At 45.5% G+C, this 24,764-nt stretch overlaps 2 protein-coding genes across 2 annotated transcripts in view; one reads left to right on the forward strand and one right to left on the reverse strand.

Moving 5' to 3' along the window:
- Nucleotides 1–3,586, reverse strand: part of PPIL4 (peptidylprolyl isomerase like 4) — a 109,142-nt gene extending 105,556 nt beyond the window's left edge. Inside the window, exon 1 of the mRNA XM_029594067.1 lies at nucleotides 3,208–3,586. Within this exon, the coding sequence (XP_029449927.1) occupies nucleotides 3,208–3,277 (70 nt within the window). The 5' untranslated portion in view covers nucleotides 3,278–3,586. The remainder of the gene's footprint in view (nucleotides 1–3,207) is intronic.
- A 116-nt stretch (nucleotides 3,587–3,702) lies between these two features.
- GINM1 (glycoprotein integral membrane 1) overlaps nucleotides 3,703–24,764 on the forward strand; it is a 71,615-nt gene continuing 50,553 nt past the window's right edge. Inside the window, exons 1-4 of the mRNA XM_029594069.1 lie at nucleotides 3,703–3,966; nucleotides 14,949–15,005; nucleotides 15,563–15,659; nucleotides 17,345–17,481. Of these exons, the coding sequence (XP_029449929.1) occupies nucleotides 3,862–3,966; nucleotides 14,949–15,005; nucleotides 15,563–15,659; nucleotides 17,345–17,481 (396 nt within the window). The 5' untranslated portion in view covers nucleotides 3,703–3,861. The remainder of the gene's footprint in view (nucleotides 3,967–14,948; nucleotides 15,006–15,562; nucleotides 15,660–17,344; nucleotides 17,482–24,764) is intronic.

The following is a 24,764-nucleotide window of genomic DNA, read 5'->3' on the forward strand; positions in this document are numbered from 1 at the left end:
CACTATTGCACCCAGCGCCTGCAATCGCTCCAGGGTCTGAGCAATTCGCTGTTGCTTTACCTGAGAACCGCTGGGAGAGATAAGGAACAAATCGCGCAGGGGCCTTGCAAAATCTAGGGCGTAGCCGTGAGATATAATGTCGAGGACCCATTGGTCTGAGGTAATTGTGGCCCATTCCTCCCGAAAGTAAGAGAGTCGTCCTCCTACCTCCGGGACGGAGGAATGGACCGGCGTCCCTTCACTGAGCCGCCTTAGAGGTGGCGAAGGTATGAGACGCCCCTGCGCGTGCCTGCCTTCTACCACGAAAGGAAGGAGTCCATGACTGGGAACGCGGAGACGGCTGTCGGGTAGCAAAAGAGGACCCCCTTCCCGAGCGAAAACAGCGTTGCCCGCGAAACCGTCCGCGGAAGGTACCCGAAGGGCGAAAAAATCTAGGCTTGTCCTCTGGCAACTTAAACACTTTATTCTCCCCCAAAGATCGGATAAGGTCTTCTAACTCGGTGCCAAATAACAACTTGCCCCGAAAGGGAAAGGAACCGAGTTGGGCCTTGGAGGAAGAGTCCGCCGCCCAATGACGCAGCCAGAGTAACCTCCGTGCCGACACAGCCGAAGACATAGACCGGGCCGAAGTGCAGAGGAGGTCATAAAAGGCATCCGCGGCGTAAGCCACCGCGGATTCTATACGGTTCGCTTGCTCTGCTTCATCCGGAGGCAGATCTTGAGATGTCAACATCTGTTGTACCCAACGAAGGGTAGCCCTTTGTACCATGCAGCTGCAAACGGCCGCCCGTACTCCCAAAGCCGAAACCTCAAAGATGCGCTTAAGCAACGTCTCCAGCTTCCGATCCTGAAGATCCTTAAGGGCCGTACCCCCTGTTACGGGAATGGTGGTATGTTTAGCCATGGCAGTGACCGCCGAATCCACCCTAAGGAGCTCCAAGGAATCCGCAGGGAGAGGGTAAAGCTTATCCATAGCGCGGCTGACCCTAAGAGTTGCCTCCGGATTATCCCATTCCCGGGATACAAGCTGAAACAGTTTATTATGAAAAGGAAAGGCATGCGCAGGCGTGCGGAGCCCGTCTAATTCAAAATCCCCTGGCTGGGAATTGGAGTCAACCTGGGGTACTGGAATCTTTAGTTCCCGAAGAACATGGGCAATCAAGGGATCCAGTTCTTCCTTATGAAATAAGCGGAGTATCTGAGGATCATCCCCCTCAACCGGGTCCGTACCCCCTACATCCATATCAGGATCCGGCGTGGACGGATCCTGTGAAAGGGAGGCCGGAGCTACATGCTGAGGAGGTTTTGGAGGGGGAGCCGAAGGAGCTGGAGCAGCCTGCTGCAGAGGTTGAGGAGGAGCCGAGGCTGCATCCCCCAAGCCAAAGAGACCAGTAGAAAGTCTCCCCCGTTTATCTGGGGCAGGAGTACCCTGCTCCCATTCCGCTTCGGCCTCCATATAAGCCTTGTGGAGCAAAAGTACAAATTGTGAGGAAAAGGGATGAGGCCTCTTCAAAGAACCTCCTTTTGCTCCCACAGGTGGCAAATTAACAGGCCCTGGTAACCCGCGGGGGCTAAGATCCGGTGGGGACAGGGGGGGGGAGTCATCCCCTTCTTCCGACGAAACCGCATCGCGATCCGAGTCATTTAAAATGGCCGCCGAATTTTCTAAAATGGCCGCCGCCCCCCGGTATCGGCAGCGCGGACTGCCGAGATTTGGCCGACGCTGGCCGTGCCCCACGCCGCGGGGAAGGGGAGCTCCCGGCCGCGGCTGACCCCCGCGAGGAACCCTCACCCCCGGGAAGGCACCGGGAGCAAAGGCCCTCGCGGGAGAGCCGACGGCCCGGCTCCCCACATGCCATACAAACAGTGCCTCGGGGCATGGTTTGTTTTTTTTTTTAAACACCAAAAAACGGCGCGAAAAACGGCGCGAGTAAGGGCTGGGTGACAAGCCACCCCTTCCGGAGACCACAGTGAGGAACGCAGGCAGTGGACACAATTACCTCGTTTTTAATTTTTTTTTTTTTTTTTTTTAATAGGGCTGCCACCGGCAGCTAAAGTACCTCACAGACAAGTGGCTGGTGGAGCCTGCAGGGGGTGTAGCACACCCGACTAAACTTTCTTCTCCGAGGAATGAAACTTCTCAGGAGGCGGATAGGGAGAGTGACCGGCCCACCGATTAATCCTCCCCTCCTCTCACTGGGTAAGACTGAAAAAAACCCCGGGAAAAGGCTGTAGGGCAGTGCCCTGCCTGGCCTGCTATGGCTCCACTTATTATTACCAAATTAGGTACAAATCACTAATTGATCTAGTCACAGGATTTCTCCTCTATATTAAGTCAAACCTGATAGGGAAATCCCTTCACAATTCAATTTACAGGAGATCAGGACCGCAAGGTTATGCTGTCTCATCTGCTGGAGTCAGAGATATACTGGAGGATCGCAGGGGGCACACCAGGGTATATCAGTGGTGCCTTTTCAGTTTCTCTCTGACTCCATCTGCTGGACGGGAGGCATAACCCAGCAGTCTGGACTGATCCTGGTACGTACAGGGAATGCTCAATTAATGAGCCTCCGTTTACCTAACCCGTAGCTGTGCACAGGTTAGGAAAACGGAAGCTCATAAAATTGAGCGTCCGTTTTCCTAACCCGCTGCCACCCACCTCTCCTGGGCGCCCGCTCCCAAGGAGGCACTAGGGGCACACACTTTTCCCTCCTTTTTAGTGTGGCCATTTAAATATTCAATCACGCGCCCAGGAGCACCCCTTTTTCCGTGCACATTTATTGGATCGGCCTAATTGTGTCTTGACAACATTGTGTCTCTGTGACTTGCCATGTGCATCTGGTGTATATATACATATTATGGTATTTGTGTCTATCGTTATACGGAGCAATACCCATGTATGGATACGACTGTAGACAACCTAGATAAAGATATATTATATTTTGTTCGTGCCCAAATGTCCTATTCAATTTTTGAGAGAAGCTGCGGGGGAGGGGGAGGGGGGGTTATCCGGTGAGAAAAAAAAAAGATTTTAAAACACAAACTATCCTAGAAAAAGCATCAAGTGCGTTTTTGTTATTCACAATATCCTTCCTGCGAATGTAAAGTAGCACAGCAGGAATCAGGGGGTAGTAAAACATTCCGCTGACTCTCCTTTCGACTAGTTCATAAGAGCAGACTCCACATGAGTCCAAACCCTGCAATTACCTCTTGGTCTCTCCTCTGTGTATAAATCAATGACGAGATCTCCCAGCGTAGTCTCCAAGAGCACCGCCATAGCACTGCCGCCACTGACATCACCAAGCCCCGTCACATCCGCTGGCGCAGGAGAAGGACGTCGGGCAGCGCGCGCTGCTTGCTGGGAGCAGCTAAATGGGCGGAGCCCTTGGAGTCAGTCAAAATAATGTCCTTTGGCGATCAATGCCACCGTTTTCTGGCAGTTAGCATGAAATCACGTAAAGAAGCATGCTGAGCGCAGGAAATATTGATTTCTACAGACACAAAAAAGCCGCTCTCTTTCTCAAGAGCAGCCTAATTCTATCCCTGTTTCGGCTCCCTCACTCGGCTATTTACTGAAAGTCAATAAATGATTTCACAAAAGGGGTTGGGGGTGTGTGAGGGTGGTCGTCCCTTGCCCTAGTTAAAAATGGCCGCCATAAGAAAGAAAGCGAGTCCATCAACTTCACTTATTGATATCCAGTTGAACTGAAAGGTGTAGGAAGAGTAACGAGAGAGAGCGAGCGCGCGCGCGCGCGCGCCTTGCACAGTCACAGACACGCACGGGTGGGCCGGAGCGCGCTATCCCCGGATGTGCTAGTGCGGAGCTCGCGCCCCCGCCTCCCGTTGGGACTCCCGGGGAAGATGGAAGTCATGCTGGGGCCTCTTTGGCCCTGGCTCTGCCTCTGGCTGCTCCCCTGGCTTGTGCTCTCCAGCCCTTCGCTGCCGGACGCCGCGCTGGGCACCCAGGTACCGCGGGGCGAGCTGGCTGCATGTTTTCAGGCTTCCGTATGGGTGTTGTTTCAGGGTTTGCTCGAGGAGCCAACGCCATGACTGCATGCAGGCTCCTGCTGGTTACCTCTGCACTCATTGGCATTTCTCTCTCCTGCTGGTAGGAGGTAGCCCAGAGAGGCTAGGGAACTGATACTAGTGATCAAAATCCCGCAAATGTCCGGTGCTGAGCAGCTGTTTCTTTTACATTATTGCCTCATAAAAGAGGCACATAAATAAAGGTAAACAAAAAGGTGAACCTTTTTAATTGGACTAATTTATACATTTATTGTATTAGCTTTCTAGAGTTTAAAACTCTCCTCTTCAGATCAGAAGACAACTGAGCAAAAGATGGATCCTATAAGAGGATCCTTGAGAGGTTTGGAATAATGGTGGGGATTGGAGTTTGTTCGGGATGGAGGACGGTACTTGATGATCGGCTCTTGTTAGGAACGGGTTTTTATTTTTCACATTTATCTCTGATCTAGTATTGAACGCACGTTTGTTGCAGGCTTTCTGGACAGGTGCTTTTCAATCACATCTCGCTCGGAGGGTACCGTAACTGAACTCACCCAGGGAAGTAGTTGCGCTCCCAGATGTATTTCAGGAGTTAGCTAATGCACGTGACTGAAGTTCGTGAACTCGTCGTTTGGATTAAGCCTGAACACATACGGAAGCTCATGCCACATTTTGTCTTGGAGTAGTTTCCACCCTGTGAATGGAACCAGGGGCAAAACTGGATTATTTATTCCAGAACGCAATCTAGAAGAACTAATCTGCGAGCGGAAGGGTCTGTCTCCGAGCAGCGGAAACGTGACTCTCAACAATTTTCTGCTAAACCCCTCGGTATAAAGACTGTCGGGGTGCCTATCTATTGGCATGTTGGATTGGGAAATAGCCAGAGGTGCTGTGCTGGCTGACAGGTTTACCCAGCCACACCAGTTTTGTTCTGTTTAAAAATAAATAGTGATGATATTGGCTCCCTGAAGGTTTGAATAGTTACCTCATCTTTGGTGAGGTAGGGGGGGAGATAATGATGGTCAGAGATATGATGGCTTTGTATTTTTCAATAAAAGCTTTTATAAAATAAATACGATGGGATGATTTTGGAACTTCATGATAACAAGTAGGGTCAGTGCACTCTCTACTAGGAGTGAGGTAATCAATTTTGTATCATCTGCAAATTTGTTCAAAGTAGTTAAATCACAAGCCGATTGTGATAAATTGCAGGAAGAACTTGTAAGACTGGAAAATTGGGCATCCAAATGGCAGATGAAATTTAATGTGGCTAAGTGCAAAGTGATGTATATAGGGAAAAATAACCCATGCTATAATTACACAATGTTAGGTTCCATATTAGGAGCTACCACCCAAGAAAGAGATCTAGGCATCATAGTGGATAACACATTGAAATCGTCAATTTAGTGTGCTGCGGCAGTCAAAAAAGCAAAAAGAATGTTGGGAATGGTGAATAAAACAAAAAATGTCATAATGCCTCTGTATCGCTCTATGGTGAGACTGCACCTTGAATACTGTGTACAATTCTGGTCGCCGCATCTCAAAAAAGGAATAGTTGCAATGGAGAAGGTACAGAGAGGGGCAACCAAAATGATCAAGGGAATGGAACAGCTCCCCTGTGAGGAAATACTAAAGAGATTAGGACTGTTCAGCTTGGAGAAGAGACTGCTGAGGGGGTATATGATAGAGGTGTTTAAAATCATGAGAGGTCTAGAACGAGTAAATGTGAATCTGTTATTTACTCTTTCGGATAATAAAAAGACTAGGGGGCACCCCATGAAGATAGCATATGGCATATTTAAAACTAATCAAAGTTCTTTTTCACTCAACGCACAATTAAACTCTGGAATTTGTTGCCAGAGGATGTGGTTAGTGCAGTTAGTGTAGCTGTGTTTAAAAAAAGGATTGAATAAGTTCCTGGAGGAGAAGTCCATTACCTGCTATTAATTAAGTTGAATTAGAAATAGCCACTTCTAGTACTAGCAACAGTAACATGGAATAGACTTATTTTTTGGGTTGGGTACTTGCCAGGATCTTATGGCCTGGTTTGGCCACTGTTGGAAACAGGATGCTGGGCTTGATGGACCCTTGGTCTGACCCAGTATGGCATGTTCTTTTAGCATGGGATATCACGGTGGGGCTTTTTGTTAAAGCATAGTTGTTTGAGGATTGATAGAGCAGGAGTGGGCAAATCTTATAGTTAGAGGTCCACATTTCCTGGGGGGCGGGAATCTCTTGGAAGCTCCTTGACACGACAGTTAAATCCCCAGCACTTGCAGGCATTTCAGCATCCAGCAGGCTTAAGCACCATCATTTTTAGCACCCAAGGAGCCCTTTTAATCATGGATCCCAGCCTCTACCAAAATCAGCAAATCTTCAACCCAACAGCAAGGTGTTTTCCCAGCTAGCAGACTACCTCACCTTAGTCACAAATGCAGAACGCAGACAGACAGACCCTCACCAAATCAGGTTAAAAAGGCCATGACATGGGAAGGTATTTGGGTATGTAACCAGACTGTTGGGTTGCATTATTCCTCTATCTTCTGACCTGGTTCTATCTACCTTTTGTGAAAAGAGGTAATATTCTTTTTACATGTAAAGGCTTCCTACTTGGGGGGAAAATCGATTTTGTTAGTGTGGCAGGATGAGACATCACCGCCTTATTGGCAATGGCGGAACTCATGGACGCCATGTCTTTACATAACTGTGACAATGTGGGTCGGAAGAAAGATTCCTGGAAGTTTGGGAACAATATATTCAGAGCTTGTCATCTAAATCTGGAAGCTTGATATTAAGTACTTTAACTTTGCTGTGATTGGGCAGTGCCCATCATACACTTTAAGTGCTTCCTTATCTTGAGTGGGGGGTGGGAAGGGAGTAGGCTGGGGTGTTCTTGTTTATTATCGTGTAAGTTTTAAGTATCTTTGGTATTGGTGGGGTTAGAGTTGCTGTTGCGTGAGTGCACAAGAACCAGGCACTCAAGGTCATAGGTTACTTTAGATTTGCTTGAGGGGTAATTAGAAACTCCTTATGTTTATGTGACAGTTATTTTTGTAGTAGAGCTATGTTATGCAATAACTTATATTGTGTTTATTATGTATTAGATCACACATGTTCATGCTTTTATTTGTTGCAGGTATGCTTTGTAATACTTGACTCTGAATAAACGGATTTATACTAAAAAGGCCATGACATATAAATAGAAAGATGCAAACAAAAAACTAAACTGGAAAACACTAAAAACCAGATTCATGTGTGGTACAATAATACAAAAACAGAAATATCCCCATTCCTCATAAAAGAAAATCAGGAAGTATAAAATCACTCATTAGTTAACCATGCTAATAAAAATATTTCAAAACAACTGATGAATAGAATATATAATTAAGAATAAGGATTCAAAAAAAGTTAAAATTTCCCAAAAAACAATTATTTAAAAACTGCAGACATATCAAACACCCATTTCTTAACATCCATTCAGATGAATCCAGAACAAGTGGGTTATGCACCTCTACCAGCAAATGGAGATAGAGCAAACTGATGCCACAATATATATATAACCCTGCAGTGACAGCCTGCCAGTATTCTCCTTCTCCAGCAGATAGTGGATGTGCATCTCCCGACTGGGGATTGCTTCATTTTAAAGAAAAGGAGAGTTAAGGAAATAATTTACCCTGCTCTCCTGCAGTGATACCAAATGGACCCTCCCAGAGTTGAGAATTCCTGGAGTGATTTCCGTGGTCCCTCAGAGGAGTGCCTTAGTCCATTAGCTGATTTTCAGCTGGTGTAGACTTAGCTGCGCGAGCAGCTGAAAGACAGCGGGTGCAGGAAGCTGAGCACTGCGGTGATGGCAGCTGCCCACTCAGCCAGGTAAAGCTGAGCTCCGGTAAATTTTTTTTTTTTTTTTTTAAAGATTATGCAGAGATTTAGGAGGCTTTTAGTTGTGCAGGGCTTTTTCCTCCCGTGGCTTCCACGTTCGTCCCACTCTGTGAGAGGTCGAGAAACATGGGCAACCTGGAGGGTTGAGGAGCCTCCTTAGGCTAGGTTCTGCTCTGAGGCTTTTCGCTGCGCACTGCATGGTAGGTCGCTACAGCATTTTGTGTGCTTTCTGCGGCTGCGCTCTACAGGATTGTTGGCCCGGCGTGTGTATCTAGCTGTGTGTTACGAACCAGGAGGTGGACCCTTAGTCCGAGGTAAGGTTAATGCTACCAAAGAGGGAATCAACCCTCTCTGGTCCCTACCGTCAGAGGGCAAGGTTTGAAGATACGGTAGTAGACTGATGACTTCGGCCTGGAAGCTCGTGGTTCCCCCAGGAGGAGCCCGTAGGAACCCGGCCGCTGGGACTTAGGAGACTCACCGAAGACTGAAGATAGGTCCTGACGCAGGCGCCTCCTGCAGGTCGTGGATTCCGGATGGCTGTCGTCTCCAGCAGGTCGAAGACAGTCCAGGAGCGTGAGTCGAAGAGTGGCCAAGAGCCGGTTCCAGGGTCAGAAGCCGGTCCAGAAGCAAGACAGAAGAATGGTCCGAAGCCAGTCAAGGAGCGAATCAGGAGAAAGGTCCGAAGCCAGTCCAGGAGCGAATCAGGCGAAAGGTCCGAAGCCAATCCAGGAGCGAATCAGGCGAAAGGTCCGAAGCCAGTCCAGGAGCAAATCAGGAGAGAGGTCCGAAGCCAGTCCAGGAGCAAATCAGGAGAGAGGTCCGAAGCCAGTCCAGGGTCAAACCAAGAAATCACCGCAGCCAGTCCAAAGGTCAAAAGCCAAGGGAGCAGTCCAATCGGAAGCAGGAACAGAACGGAGACCGGAACCAGGATCGCAGGGCACAGGCAAAGGGTCTGAGAGTCAGACCTTGCCTTAAATACTAAAGGTGAGGGAGGCGTCCCGGGAGGGAGCCATGACAACTTTCTGTTGTGGCCCCTTTAAATATATTCTTCAGCCGCGCGCACGGCCCGATCTAACCCGGAGGGTTTATGCACGACATACTGATAAACGATAAATCTGTGCTTTCCCTGTACGTACCTGGATCACTCCAGACTCCTGGGTTTATGCACGACATGCTGATATGTCTGGTTTATCGTCTTTGCGCCATAACAGAAACATGGCTGAAAGAAACAGACATCGTTTTACTAAACCAACTCCCAAAGCACGACTACGACATCTTCCCCATCCCGAGACCCAAAAAGAAAGGAGGAGGCCTCCTCGCCACAAGAAAGGAACTGAAACTAACACAACAAACCATTAGGCTTATCTCTAAATTTGAAATCGGACTTTTCAAATCCCCCCAACTACAAATATGCTTAGTTTATAACCCCCCCAGGTCTCCTAGACTCAAATTCATCCCCACTGATTGAATTTATAGCTAAAAATATATCCATGAACACACCAGCTATTATCCTAGGGGATTTCAATTTACATGTTAATACCATCCCCCTCCCCTCCTCATGCAAGGCCTTCCTGACATCCCTCCAAGCATTGGGATTCAACCAAATAATAAAGAGTCCCACACACAGAGCAGGGCACACTTTAGATCTCATATTCACAAACAATCTCAAACTCTGATATCCCCTCTTGCACTCCAATTCCCTGGTCAAACCACTCCTCATCAAAACAAACCTTACCATCCCAAAACACTTAATTCTGACACCAATGCTAAATACTCTACTATCCACTAGAGCAGGGGTCAGGAACCTTTTTGGCTGAGAGAGCCATAAACGCCACATATTTTAAAATGTAATTCCATGAGAGCCATACAATATGTTTAAAACTAAATACAAGTAAATGTGTGCATTTTATGTAAGATCACACTTTTAAAGTACAATAAGTCTCTGAAAATATTACACCAGGCCTTAAGACACCAATACATCTCCTATTAGGAAAACGGACCAAGTCAGGCTGCTATAGAGTCCTACACAGAAACTACACGCCAGCAGAAAACCTCACCTGAATCACGTGCTGTCCCTCACCTAACATAGAATAAAGAGACCAAAACGCATAACAAGAAGCATGCAGACAAAAACTGAATTGGAACTGCAACAAGCCAGAGTCTCTGTATGCAGTGTAACAAAGGAAAAAAGAAACATCACACATCCTTATAAAACAAATCAAGAAATATAAAATCATCAGCAGTAAAACTGTACTAACAAAAAGAACATATTTCGAAACAGCTGATGAGTGGAATATCCAATAATTAAAAACTCATATAAAACATTTCCAGATACCAACAAAATATTTCAAAATAGCAGACACAAAGATCCAGTAATGAAAATAATAAGGATACAAAAATTTTTTTGCTCTGCATACCTGGGAACGTTTGATATCCAGGTGTCCTGAGATTGTTCTGAATTAGCAGGAGGTGGGGGTGGTTTGCTTGGAACTTTCTCCTCTCTCAGTCACATACAGCGCTCTCTCTCACACTGGCTCTCAATGACACACCTATACACACATGCTCTCAGTCACTCACATATACAAATGTTTTTTCTCTCTCACTTATATAGGCTCTTAATTACACATTTACACACATGCTGTCTATCTTTTCACGCTTACACACCCACAGGCTTTCAATCACATAAATACATGCTGTCTTTTTCTCTCACACACAGACTCTCATTCACATGCTTACAAACATGTCCTCTCTTTCTCTCATTTACACACAGGCTCTCAATCACATACTCACATGCTCCCTCACCTAAATCAGCTCTCAATCACACAGACACACATGGTCTCTCTCTCTCATTTAAACACAGGCTCTCAATCACATACTCACATGCTCCCTCACCTAAATCAGCTCTCAATCACACAGACACACATGGTCTCTCTCTCTCATTTAAACACAGGCTCTCAATCACATACTCACATGCTCCATCACCTAAACCAGCTGTCAATCAGACACAGACACACATGATCTCTCTCTTACTTATACACACAGGCTCTTAATCATACATACACATGATCTCTCTCACACACAAAGGATCTCAATCATACACACATACTCTTTCAAACAAACAGGTTTTCAATTACAAACTTACACATACAGGTTCCCAATGGTAAACTTACATTCATGCTCTCTCTCTCACAGGCAGGATCTCAATCACAGACATACTCTCTTTCACATATACAGGCTCTCAATCATTCACATACATGCAAGCTCTCACTCACACACACAGGATCTCAAACACACATGCTTGCTCGCTCATTCATTCACTCTCTCTCCTCCCCCCCCCCCCCCCCGGGAACTCGCGGCAGCAGCAGCCACCTCCCAACGCTAACCTCCTTCATTTTCAGCCCTCGCGGAGGCGAAGGCGGAGTCCCATCGGCCGCGGTTGAAGATTTTCATTTTCCTCCGAGCCGCGCTGCAGTCTTCTTCCCATCGGACACTAGCGTGCCTGCGCGGGTCTTCCCGCGCAGGCACCCGATGCTCTCCACTTCCTCTTCCGGGCCGCGGGAAGAAGAGAGCACCGGCGTGCTTCTCTTCTTCCCGCGGCCCGGAAGAGGAAGTGGAGAGCATCGGGTGCCTGCGCGGGAAGACCCGCGCAGGCACCCGATGACTCCAGCGCTGGCACCCGGCTGACACCCGATGACTCCCGCGCAGGCACCCGGATGACTCCAGTCGGCGTGCTCTCTTCTCCTCCCCCCGCGGCCCGGAAGAGGAAGTGGTGAGCATCGGGTGCCTGCGCGGAAGAAGAGACCACGCTAGTGTGGTCTCTTCTTCCCACGCAGGCACCCGATGCTCTCCACTTCCTCTTCCGGGCCGCGGGGGGGGGGGGGAGAAGAGAGCACGCCGGTGCCGCTGACTCCAGCTGTCCTGCCGCGTTCCGCCCGGGCTGACAGCATTTTAAGCCCGGGCGGCGGAGGACCGGGGAGCAGCTGGGTCAGCGGGGAACCGCGAAGTATGGCGACACTTGTCTGCGAGCCAGATGCAGCCCTCAAAAGAGCCATATCTGGCTCGCGAGCCATGGGTTCCCGACCCCTGCACTAGAGAAAACCCTGCCCAAATGACGACCTCATCACAGCCATTTCAGATGACATCAGCAAACTGGATCTAACTGACTCTGAATCTGCATTCTCATCCTGGCACCAAATCACGAGTAATATTGCTGACAAACTATGCCCACTACACTCCAAGAAAATTAACCACTCACCTAACCCTAAGAAACTCTGGTACACTCCAGAATTAAAGACACTGAAACGCAACCTTAGAAAATTAGAAAAGAACTGGCGTAAAGACCCATCCGCTACTCAACTCGCCAAATACAAACAAGCCCTGCACATATACCGTGAAAACATCCTAAAAAACAAACGGGATTTCCACGCATACACGAATTCCACTGAACCCCAAAGCATTATTCGAATATGTAGCCAACCTAACCAAAACGCCCCCCCCCCCCCCCACCTATCCCTGAGGAAGAAGCTGCAAACAAATGCCATGACTTAGCCCAATTCTTCCATGATAAAATAGCAAAAATCATGACACAATTTCACACAATCCCATCTTCATCATCACCAACCACACCCAAGAACCACACTTTAGCACCACAAGCAACCATGAACTGTGAGAACACCACCCCCTCTGAAATTGAATCATGTCTAAGAAAAATGAGGCCATCCTCACACCCATACAATACTATACCCACTAAACTCCTCACTATCCCCAGCACTATATCCCATCCATTAGCCCAAATTATAAATAGATCTCTCACCCAGGGTCAAGTCCCCTCGGCCTTAAAGCAAGCAGTGATCAAACCCATTCTTAAGAAACCAACCCTAAATCCAAATGAACCTACAAACTACCGCCCAATCTCCAACCTACCTTTCATATCAAAAGTTATGGAAAAAATAGTTAACATCCAGCTTACAGAATACCTAGAAAACAACAATATCCTATCCAATTCACAATATGGTTTCCATAAATTCTTCAACACTGAAACCCTCTTCTTATCATTATCCGACCACCTACTCAAGGGATTAGATAAAGGCCACTCATTCATACTCGCACTTCTTGACATATCAGCAGCCTTTGACACCATAAATCACAACGTACTACTTGATCGGCTATCTGAAATCGGTATCACAGGAACCCCGCTCCGCTGGTTCATCTCTTACCTAAAAAACAGATAATACAAAGTCAGAATAGGTAACCAAGAATCCAAGGCATTCAACCTACTACAAGGAGTTCCCTAAGGCTCCTCTCTTTCCTAAACCCTGATCAACATTTACCACCTGCCCCTCTGCAACCTTCTCTCAGATCGTGGCCTCAAACACTACATATACGCAGACGACGTACAAATCGTCATCCCATTCACAGACTCACTACCCAAAAGCCATCAAAACATGAGAAGCCTCACTTGCAGCCATCAGTAACTTCCTCTCTAGTCTCAACCTTGCACTCAACACCTCAAAAACAGAAACCTTAATAATAACTCCTCCACCCAACCATCTCATCTCTAATCAACACAACACTCCCCCTAACTCAATTCTTACATCTCAACCTCCTCTAAATGCAGTTATTACATCTCAACACGCAAGAAATCTAGGAGTCATCATAGACGATCAACTCAACCACAAAAAATTCATTAAAAACCTCCTCAAGGAATGCTACTTCAAGCTGCAAACCCTAAAAAAACTGAAACCACTCTTACATTTCAATGATTTCCAAACAATACTTCAGTCCACAATATTCACAAAAATAGACTACTGCAACTCGCTACTCCTTGGCCTTCCAAAAAACACCATCTCCCCCCTCCAATTGCTGCAGAACGCAGTTGCACGCATCCTCACCAACACTCGCAGGAACGAACACATAACCCCAATCCTCAAAGAACTACACTGGTTACCTATCCAACAGCGCATACAGTACAAACCCTCACAATAATACACAAATCCTTACACAACCCAGATATAAACTGGCCCCATAGCACCTTCTCCTTCTGCAGCACAAACAGACCCACCCAATCACGCTACCTAGCAACGTTAAACATTCACTCACCCATTACAATACCACCAGGGATCGCGCCCTATCCATTGCCGGCCCCATACTCTGGAATTCTATGCCCGCTGACATACGCCAGAACACTGCCTACTTAAATTTAAACAAAAACTAAAAACTTGGCTCTTCACACAAGTATACTCAATCTCAAGGACACTACACTGCATCCTATTACAATGCATCCTATACCACCCCTACTCCCTGCCCTCTCAATAACCTACGCCCCCCCGCACTTATCCTAACACCTCACCACACAGTAGCTCTCATCACGGAGAATACTAAACTTCACCTTACCCCAGTTTACTCTACAAAAAACGATCCAGTCCATACACCCAATTATATAATTACATTCATTATACTATTCAATTTAGATATTTATATACATTTTATTATGTAGCAACCCCTATTAGTCACATTATTAACGTGTTACTGCTGCTCTAAACAAATATAATCTGCCTAGCTGTTTCTATTAAACTGTTATTATAGTTACTCTGTAAAAGTTATGTTGGTTACACTGTAAAGCTCTGTTGCTGACTCCATGTTGCCTGTAAACCGATATGATGTCCAACAACAAATGTTGATATAGAAAAACCTTAAATAAATAAATAAATGCATCCCTGCCAGCAGATGGAGACAGTTTCACTGACACTGCTTGATAAACCCTAGTGCCACCTACAGTTCCTCAGTATTTCTCTGCCTCCAGCAGATGGTAGTTGGTGCTAAACCTGCAGTTCTGTGGTTTGAGTATTTTTTGTTTTTGGAGCCTTTTTTTTTTTCTTTTTGGAATCCTAAGGGGTGAGCCGGGGGTCTGGGACCTCTTTATATGCTCAACCTGTACGCCCGTGGAGTGTAAATCTGGTGGTCCGGATCTGCTGCTGATTGTACTTTTTTGCTTTAGTAGATGTAAACAGATGTTTCTCTCTCTGTACAAGTATGTGTCAATAGCTATTTTTATTGCTTTTCAGGAGAGCATCAGAATTAATGTTACAACACTGAAATTGACTGGCAATGTACCTGAACAGGTAGAAAATTTGCATATTGCAGATAACTGTACTTTTTCTTTTTTTTTCTGCATTTAGTATGGAGCTTATATGTTCATAATTGTCTTGTAAACAGTTCTCTACTCTATTTTGTTAAGTCATTTGGATTTGGAAATATGTTTTATTTACTTTAGTGGTTTGCAGCCATCAACCTACTTTTTAGTGTTTAACCATTATTATAAAATATCCTGGTGTTTACAATCCAAATTATCGCATGGTGTGTTTTCATGGTCTTAACATTACGGTGATGTCATGCCTGTGACCACTTTTTGCAGGTGTTCATCTTGCTTTTGTGCCTTATGTGCATTCGCTGTCTACTTAAATGTCCATATTGGAGAATCATCTTGAAACTCACATGCACCAATGGCTTCAGCCCCTGTCTCTGTGTGTGCACATGTGGTGCTTACACAATATGCTGGCAGATGAGGAGCTCCAAGCCCATCCTCCTCTGCCGCTGAGGATCTTCCCTGTTTCTCCAATTCTTTCCTGAATTTTATTGCTGTTTTTTGCCCCCATCTCAAGTGTGCATTCTGTTGTAGGTGATATTCAACATCTCGTTTGTCAGCGGACAGGTCCTTGTCAATGACTTCCCTGTGAAGAGTGGCGTCACACGGGTCACGTGTCCGACTGTCGTACGTGAGTGTCGGACGGGGTTGCGTTGTATGTTGTGGTGGATTTTAAACTAGATATGTATTGCCCCTCTAAATGCAAACAAAGGCTACAGTCTAATCAACTCTAAGATAATGACAGGTGCTGCACAAACTGCATTTACAATTACCCTTGCTGACCATTTAGAAGGTGGAAGCTTGTCAGTGAGGAGAAGGCTGTATGTATAGCATGACAGAATAAAAGAAAGTGATGATAATACTAAAATACACGTGTGTGTATTTTAAAATGATTGGTCTTGAAATGATCGCTTCACCATCTCTCTAACTTAATTCTAGGAGAGCCAGGGGACAAGAGTCTACCAGTGCTGCTCGGTTTTTTTTCCTGCTTCCAAGAAAATCTGTTATGCTATCTTATTGCTGGATGTTTTACCTAACTAATATCCAGGAATTGTTTGGGTTTTTTTGTTTTTTTAAACATAAATTTAAATATGTTATATGTATTTGACTTTACAGAAGAATGGATCTACCTTTTTCTGCTTGCAGATTTTATGACCTCAAAATAAGCAATTGGAAATGAGATCCTGTGTGAATGAAATATTCTTCCAGGGACCTCGCTGCTTGCGGCATGTACAAACTCTGCATGCCCGGGCAGGGAAGGGGACAAGGGTTGCAGGTTATTTTCAGGGCTGGGATGCTGCCCTGTCCAACAGTGCTGAGCTCCAGCCCAGCAGGGTGCAAGCGTAATTATTCAAAATCGGGGACTGGAACTGAAAAACAATAGAGACAGAAAGCTTGGTGAACTAGCCGCACTGGCCAGCATGGCAGGAAATCATGTTTGCTCCCTAGTCCTTGGTTCTGATTAAGTCTAATAGTAACTATTAGTTGCAATCAGATTTTCAGAGGTAAGCACACTTGTAATAACATCTTTATGTTAAGCAAAGAGTAGTGCTATGGGATTTAAAAGTATGCTTCATGAGAGAAGCACAGCCTCGTGCACACTCGAAGGCAAAAATACAATACAGTACAGGTAACTATCTCCTCTTTGTAAAGGTTAGGACCAATGTACTGAAAGCCTAGGGCAGGGCCATACAAGATTTCTGGCTTCCCCCTAGGTGTCTTCAGGTTGCAATGCTCCTCTTTATGTCCTGACATGCTTGGGCAATTGGGACTTGTATTTGTGTGACTCTAGAGCAGTGAGCCACTGTGTGCTCACTGTCCTTGCAGTGTGGGGGATCCTACCTTCTCCCTTTCTAAAGGGAGTTGCTAGGACAGTGGCACCACAAGAGTTGTGAGCAGATAGGGGCTTCCCAGCAGTCAGGTGCTTACATGGTTTGATTTAGGACTACCCAGCTTTACAATAAGGAGCAGGGCAGGGGCAGTAGTGTTGATATATTTTATGCCCCTTGCTGTCTATATTCCCTTACGAGTTGTGCCAACCCTGAACATAGGCCTGGTTTCTATAAGATTTTCAACCATTCTCTGCCTATGGGGAGCATACTGTCTAAGAAACCAGGACTCCTAGCTCCGAGCAGGGATTTTGGTACTTCACATTGTTCCTTGACTACTCCTGGATTAATATGTTGAGTTATTAATGATTTTAGTTTCCATAGAAACTTTTTTGGAATTTGATACTAAACTTCATTCACCTAGTCTAGCTCTTTTCATGTCTGCACTGTGGCATGAGGCCTGATGGTGCTCCTTTCTATTTGATAGTGGAGGGTGGAAGTGCCACGGGCAGCCTGCATGAGGTTGCTGTCCGTATCCTGGTGCACGAGTGGCCGCTGACGCTCGGATCCCGCGTAAAGCTGATGGTGGTGCAGGAAGAGGTGATGGAAATAGGAGGCGAACAGGTAACGCTCTCTACTCCTTTTCAGGCATGGTTTAGGTAAGATAAACTTTTGATAAAGAAAAATGCTCTCGCTATTTAAAGATCTCATTACTGTGTGAAAAAGCACTCCCTCTGTTTGTTGGATTTAGTTAGGCATGCAAGGTTACATATTCTGTACTATAGATTGATTACCTTGGCAAGGGCCACAGAATTCTGTTGGTTTCCTCCTAGTACCTGTGTTATCACCTTTCATGGTTAAATGCGGGATGAGAGACACTGGAACGTTTTTGTGACACCACCGATTAATTTTAGAAGATTGATTGGATGTTTCGTTTTTTCAACCCTTTCCTTTAACCTTCCAGTGGACCCTGCACGGTGCTCCTCACGACTTCTGATATTCTCTGAGATACCATTTGTGTAAAGTCCAATGCATTTTCTTTACTTCAGCATGACATTAACAGTATATAGAGATGGGAGGAAAGCGTAACATTGGCTATAGCTACCAATCCTTTCTATTTTCATTTTGTATCCAACAGTTCTGGCTTTTTGTTTTGTTGCCAGTTTCTGAGGGATTTTTTATTTGTTTCTAGTTTTGGTTTGAACATTCAGAGTGGGGGGGGGGGGGGGAAGCAAAGAAGCAATATTTTTAGTGCAACATGGCTCAGAAGGTCTCTGAACAATTTTGGGTCTCTGCAGGGGATTGTCCCATAAGGCTGTGTGGGCTGACTGCCATCTCAAGTGTTTTTGTGGGCTCTCCTTTTGCTCTTGGAGGAGAGCTTTAAACCGTGTTGGGCCATTTCGTAGTCAGACTCAATGTGTTTGCAGTGCTTCCAGCAGAACTTGTAGTACGGTGAAGGGGAAAGGTAGCAACATGGCATTCTCTCACTGGACTGGTTACCCTTTAGAAATTTCAGCTGCCCTGCCCTTGTTGTTAAATTTTCTGTTCAACCTATTTTTTTTTTCTTGCATGATTTATTTTCCAGCGGCACTTCAGATTATTTGAATCAATGATTATTTGCCTGCTCTAATAATGATAGACATGTTTAGAACACTATCAGATTACCTTTAATGATAACACTGTGTCCAAAAACATTATAGCACAGAGCCAGCACCAGTGGCTTGGGTTCCTGGCTCAGGACTTCCAATTCCCGGGCCAACTATGGCTGCATCCTAGTCATCCTACAGCGGAGATGCCAAGTGGCTGGATTTAGGGCCCATGATTCTGGTCAGATCACTCGATCATTAACACAACCCTCTCTCTACAAACCCCATCCACCTCCTCTCCTTCTCAGCCTAAATCCTTCCAATTTCGTAAAACTTGCCCTATAGATACCCTTGCCACCGCCTGCTCCAACATCCCAAATCACATTGACCTGGAGACAGCAGACAGGGCTATATCCTCCTGGACAGAAACAACTCAGAAAATCGCTAACAATTTATGCCCAATCATTCACAAAACAATCACACAAACCAAATCATCCAAAAAACCCTGGTACACCCAGACACTCAAAACCCAAAAAACCCAGCTTAGAGCAGCAGAAAGACACTGGCGCAGACATCCCTCTACTGCCACAAAAACCACCTACTACCAACTCATGCATGCTTACAGAAACGCCATTCAAACAACAAAAAAAGAATACTATGCCAAGAAAATTCATCACCTCCAATTCAACCCTAAAGCACTATTCACTCTAGTCTCAAATCTTACCAAATCCAACGTGCCTACATCCCAAATCCCCTCCATACAAACCCGATGCAATGAAATTGCCATGTTCTTTAAGAACAAAATATCCAACATCACCGCCAAATTTACCCCGAATACCAAAAATTCCCCCATCACTAATTGCATCACCCCCCCACCCCACAGACACTCACTATCCTCTCATGTTTTGAACCTTCCTCATCTCTAGAAATAGAAAACATTTTAAAAAAGATGAGACCCTCCTCCCACCCCTCAGAAACTATCCCCACCAAACTACTCCTCGCTATCCCCAAAACCATAGCCACTTCACTCTCCAAAATCGTTAACTGCTCCCTGGAACACGGCCTAGTACCTATCTCCCTGAAACAAGCCGTGGTCAAACCCATCTTAAAAAAACCCTCCCTTGACCCCTCCAACCTTTCCAATCTCCGTCCTATCTCCAACCTCCCTTTCCTCTCCAAAATCATTGAGAAACTAGTAAACTCCCGCCTCTCCGACCACCTAGAACAATCCAACATACTCCCACCCACACAATATGGTTTCCGAAAGCACCTCAGCACCGAATCCCTACTCCTCTCCCTCACAGACACCATCATTAAAGGTATGGACGCTGGCAACTCCTATCTCATCGCCATGCTAGATATCTCCGCCGCTTTCGACACTGTAGATCACAACATCCTCATCAACACTCTCATCAGCATAGGAATCTCAGGTACTGCCCTCTCCTGGATAAAATCCTTCCTCCAAAACCGTACCTACACAGTCCTCACCGACAATTTCACGTCCCCCCCCCTATTAATCTTGACTGTGGCGTCCCCCAAGGATCCTCCCTCTCTTCCACCTTGTTTAACATTTACATGCTCCCCCTTACAAACCTCCTCTCCAACTTTGGGATTACACACTTCATCTACGCAGATGATGTGCAAATCCTCATTCCTTTCACAAATTCTGTTCTCACTGCTCTCCAAAAATGGAACACCATTCTCGCCTCCATAAACCAACTCCTCACTGACATGCACCTAGCTCTTAACCCGCAAAAAACTGAACTCCTCCTCATCTCCTCCAGACATGCACCCACACCCTCCCCCCCCCCACCCTCCAACCCTCTAACTTTCTCTCTGACACAAGAAACCTAGGTGTCATACTTGACAACCAACTAACTTTCAAACCATATATCAAATCTATCCTTAGCTGCTACTACAAACTCTCAAAAAACTCAAACCCCTCCTCTACTTCTCTGATTTCCGTACTGTACTCCAATCCATAATCTTTTCAAAAATTGATTACTGTAACGCACTCCTACTGGGACTCCCTGCTACCTACATCAAACCTCTACAACTCCTTCAAAACGCTACTGCACGCATCCTCACCAATGCCAAAAGAAAGACCACATCACCCCTACCCTCTAATCTCCACTGGCTTCCTATCCACTCACGAATTTTATACAAGACCCTTACCCTCATCCACAAAAGCATAATCAACGAACACTACAACTGGCTAAACCCACCCTTCCCTCTCTCGTACCTCCACAAGACCCACCCGCTCCTCTCTCCGTGGAACTCTCATTCCTCCCTCCATAAAATCCACTAGACTCATCTCCACCACCAATAGGGCCCTTTCCCTCGCAGGCCCTTCCCTTTGGAACTCCATGCCTCTTGACTTACGCTCTGAAACCTCCACACCCACCTTCAAAAAGAAACTCAAAACCTGGCTCTTCCTCCAAGCATACCCCCAATCATCATCATCACCTACCAACACCCTAACCCTACCACCCTCTCGTACTAACACCCCCTCCATAGGACCTACACCCACACCCTCTAAGGAAATACAAACCCCACACCTAACCTCCAGCACATAATTTTTGTCACTTAACGCAACTGTACACACCTCCTCACTGAGCCTCTTCGCGCTTAAACAATTTTGTATATAACATATGTATATATCAATAATCACTCGACCCTTGTACATATTTTTTCCTTATGTACCAGTTTCACCCTCCCCTACCCCCTTCTCTGTCTCGATCACCCCACCCCCTCCTTCCACAAGTTATCTAGTTATTTGCTCCGTTTTTTGAGCTTATGTTTCACACTGTTTCTTGTAAAGGCTTTGCCTATATATCCTTGTTGTAAGTTATCTGTAAACCGGCACGATGTGCAAACGGTTGCCGGTATATAAAATTAAATAAATTAAATTAAATTAGGGACCCAGAAGGAGCCCTGGTGGCTCCCAGCCAAAGACTGTTGCTGTGAGGACTGGGCTAAGTAAGTTGGGAGGGGGATATAAAAGGAGAGATAATCCCCAGGTAGTCACTAATGGAGGCTTATGGTGCTAGATCCCAGCCCTGGTTCTGATTGAGCTGGGAGTCCAAAGGAGCAGAAGAAAATTGCTAGGCCAAAAAATAGTGCAAAGTAAGGGATAAGGAGGTCGTGTTTTGCCTTGAACAAGAGTTGCAGGACTTCAGAGAGACTCCTATTGCACCTTGTTTAATTTATTCTTTTACATTTCTTGTTGCTGAATAAATAAAGTTTTTTTACATGATAACTAAAGAACTAGGGAAGAAAAATATTGCTGCCTTGTGGGTAATACAAGCATCTAAACTTCTGGAGGTCAGAAAGAAAATATTAGAGTCTCTGCTATGCTGAGGATCTATCCTTTGGCAAAACAGACTAGATTTCTGCAGGAGCGACATTTGATCTCCATGCATGCTTGTCGGAAAATGCTAGCTCTGACTGACAAAACTACAGCTACTAGGAGCTTGGTTAGAAACTGTGGTAGAAAAAGTTGCACAACTGTGTAGGATAACTCAGTCCACTGAGGTGACACTGAGATGCACATTCAAGAGTTAGGAATCTCAGTGACAATCTTGTGTCAATGGAATCCTTAGAATGGGAATATCCTTGTTGAAGAGCAAAATATGGAAAATAGTAGCTAAAGAAAAGCTGTGGTTCAATTTTAATTTTCTGTTCACATGGATCCCAAAAGGCCTCAGGTTAAAAGTTAGAAAATAATTGCTTAAAATTTGAGAGAGCTCATCAGGCCTTGGCACAGGCTCCTAGCCTAGAGGTTTGCTATGTGCAGTAGCTGTAGTTATACAATTATGTGGACAAATCCTTAATTCTGGACTTTGCTTGGCAAAATTAAACATGAAGGACAGCAAATCTTTTCAGGACTCTTCCTCAGCACTGTAGAAGAGGGGATACAGTTTTGCAGAAGTCACAAAAGAATGTAAACAGTGTGGCCTTCCTTATGCAATGCTGAACTCTGCACATCTAAAAGTCTCTGATGCAAACAAGTCGGTTAATGTTTGAGTTTATTCGTAATTTGCCTTTCCATTTATGCCCAAGGCAAGAAAAGTAAGTCATACAAACAAAAAACAAATAAAAACATGAAAAATAAAAGTATAGAGATAAAACATAGGATGGAGAACAAGCATTAAAAAAAATTGGTCATTTTAATAGCTGAGAGAGGGTAAGAAGTATATTTGTGACTACCCTCCACCATCTCCTCAACATGTACAAAACCTGACTTTTTTACAATTTACTAGTTTTCATTTTTAGTACTCACCCTACTGGTTAATGTAGGCACATATGGGGTAATTTTGAAAAGGCTTTGTAGCAATTTTCAAAAGCCACTCGCATAAAGTGCACTTACATGGGTAAATCCTATGAACAATTTAATGGCAGCAATTTTCAAAAGCCCATTTAATTCTGGTAAAGTGCATTTATACATGTAAAACCCATTTTTAAACATGTAAATGCTTTTGAAAATCTGGCCCTTATTGAATATGTTGCTATTTGCTTTCTAACTTTTTCTTGTTTGCATGTGTGAATTTATTTTTGGTTTGTGTGGTGGTGTGATTGTGAGTAAGTACTTTTCACATGCATGTCTGCCATTGTGGCTTTTTTCAGTATTTGCTGTGTGTTTCATTTACAGCTTCCAAAACCTGTCCTGAGGGACACTCCCAGCTAGTCAGATTTTCAATATATATCCATAATGAGAATGCATAAGATAACATTGCAAGCAGAAGAGGCAGTGCATGCAAATTTGTTATGTTATACTCCTTGGGGATTTTCTGAAAACCTTCTGGGCTTGGGATCCCCCAGGACAAGGCTGGAAACCATTATTGTAGATTACATATATTGTTTGTGGGGTTTTCAGATTCCAGTGCGCACGCATTATCTTTCTCCAGCTCAGGAGGTTCCTTAAATTGCTCTGATCTTATTTATCAGGTTTTTAGTTGCCTTTATCCTGTTTCCAAGCTTTGTTAACTTTTATTTTCTGACTGAAGCAGGATTGAACCCTAACATTTCAGCTATGAATGGAACTCCGAATTCCAGCATGAGCTAAACACAAATGCTCGGCATGTCCTTTGAAAAGCAGCACAAAAGATTTCAATTTGTTTTAAAATTATACATTAATGTATAGGGTCCTCCACTGCACATGTAGACCACACCCTATTTTCTCTGAGGTCAAGCAAGAATGGTCGTGCTCACACATGGGCGACATCATCAGATGGTGCCCCAATCTGTAACTTTGATCTCAAAGCTTCTAGAATTTTCAGTCATGCCCTACTGAGCATGTGTAGCTATAGTCATCACCCTGCCCTCTAGGCAGAGTCCCTCAGTCTCTTTTTGGTTTTTTTTTTCCCACTGAGCCGTGTGGTCGCGGGAGCCGTGTGTGTCACGGTATTCAGCTTTGCCCTCTCCTCACAGTTTTTGTGATTGTATTTTTTCTAGAGCTTCAGCTGTTTTCTTTCCTTTACCTTACGGTAGTTTTATTTCTTTATTTTTTTTTCTTCTGTCCTCTGTCTGCCAGCCACATGGCAGTCCTTAGTTGCTGTGCGGTCTGGCAGAGTCTATTTCTATCCCTTATTAAAAAAAAAAAAAAAAAAAAAATTCTGCACCGGCAGTTTAGCATCTGTGTCCTCTCCTTGCTCTGCTTTTGTACCTTTATCAGGTGCTGGCAGGAGTGACTGAATGCAGTCTGTGGGGTGATCCATGTAGGCCACTGAGCCCAGGCAGGAGTTCCATGCCGTTTCACCGCTCGATCGACATTGATGGAGGTTCAGACAGTGCAGAGTTCAAGGGCCACACTGTTCCTGTGATGGAGGGGGGGGAGCTCATCCTTCCCACATTCAAAGGAACTAGTCTCCATGGGCAGGAGCCCTGGATGATGTAGCTTCCCCTCCTGCTTGCCGGTGATGGCAGTGCAGTCACTTCATGAGAGAGGGTGAGCAGGAGCCTGGGCAAACAGCTTGCTGCCGCTCCTCTGGTGCCATGCCCAGTAACAGTTGATCTGATGCATCGATACCAGGACTGCCATTGAGCGCCTTGGTTACCCTTGATGCTGTCAAGGTGCCGGGACACCCTCGATGCCATCGGGGTGCGTGACAGCTCTCGATGCCATAAGGGCCTTCTGTGCCGTAGGCATCTGTGGACATGGAGTCATCGAGCACCTTGGGCCTCGATGTGGCGGAGTAGCGGCACCAGCCTCTAGCGTCCGGGACCAGGTTTGCCATCAAGCACCATGGTCCCCCTCGATACCATTGTAGCTTCCCTCGATGTCAGTGCTCTCGATGCTTCGGTGCCATTGATGCCCTCTAT

Source organism: Rhinatrema bivittatum, chromosome 3, assembly GCF_901001135.1.
Source record: "Rhinatrema bivittatum chromosome 3, aRhiBiv1.1, whole genome shotgun sequence".
NCBI classification, from domain to species: domain Eukaryota; kingdom Metazoa; phylum Chordata; class Amphibia; order Gymnophiona; family Rhinatrematidae; genus Rhinatrema; species Rhinatrema bivittatum.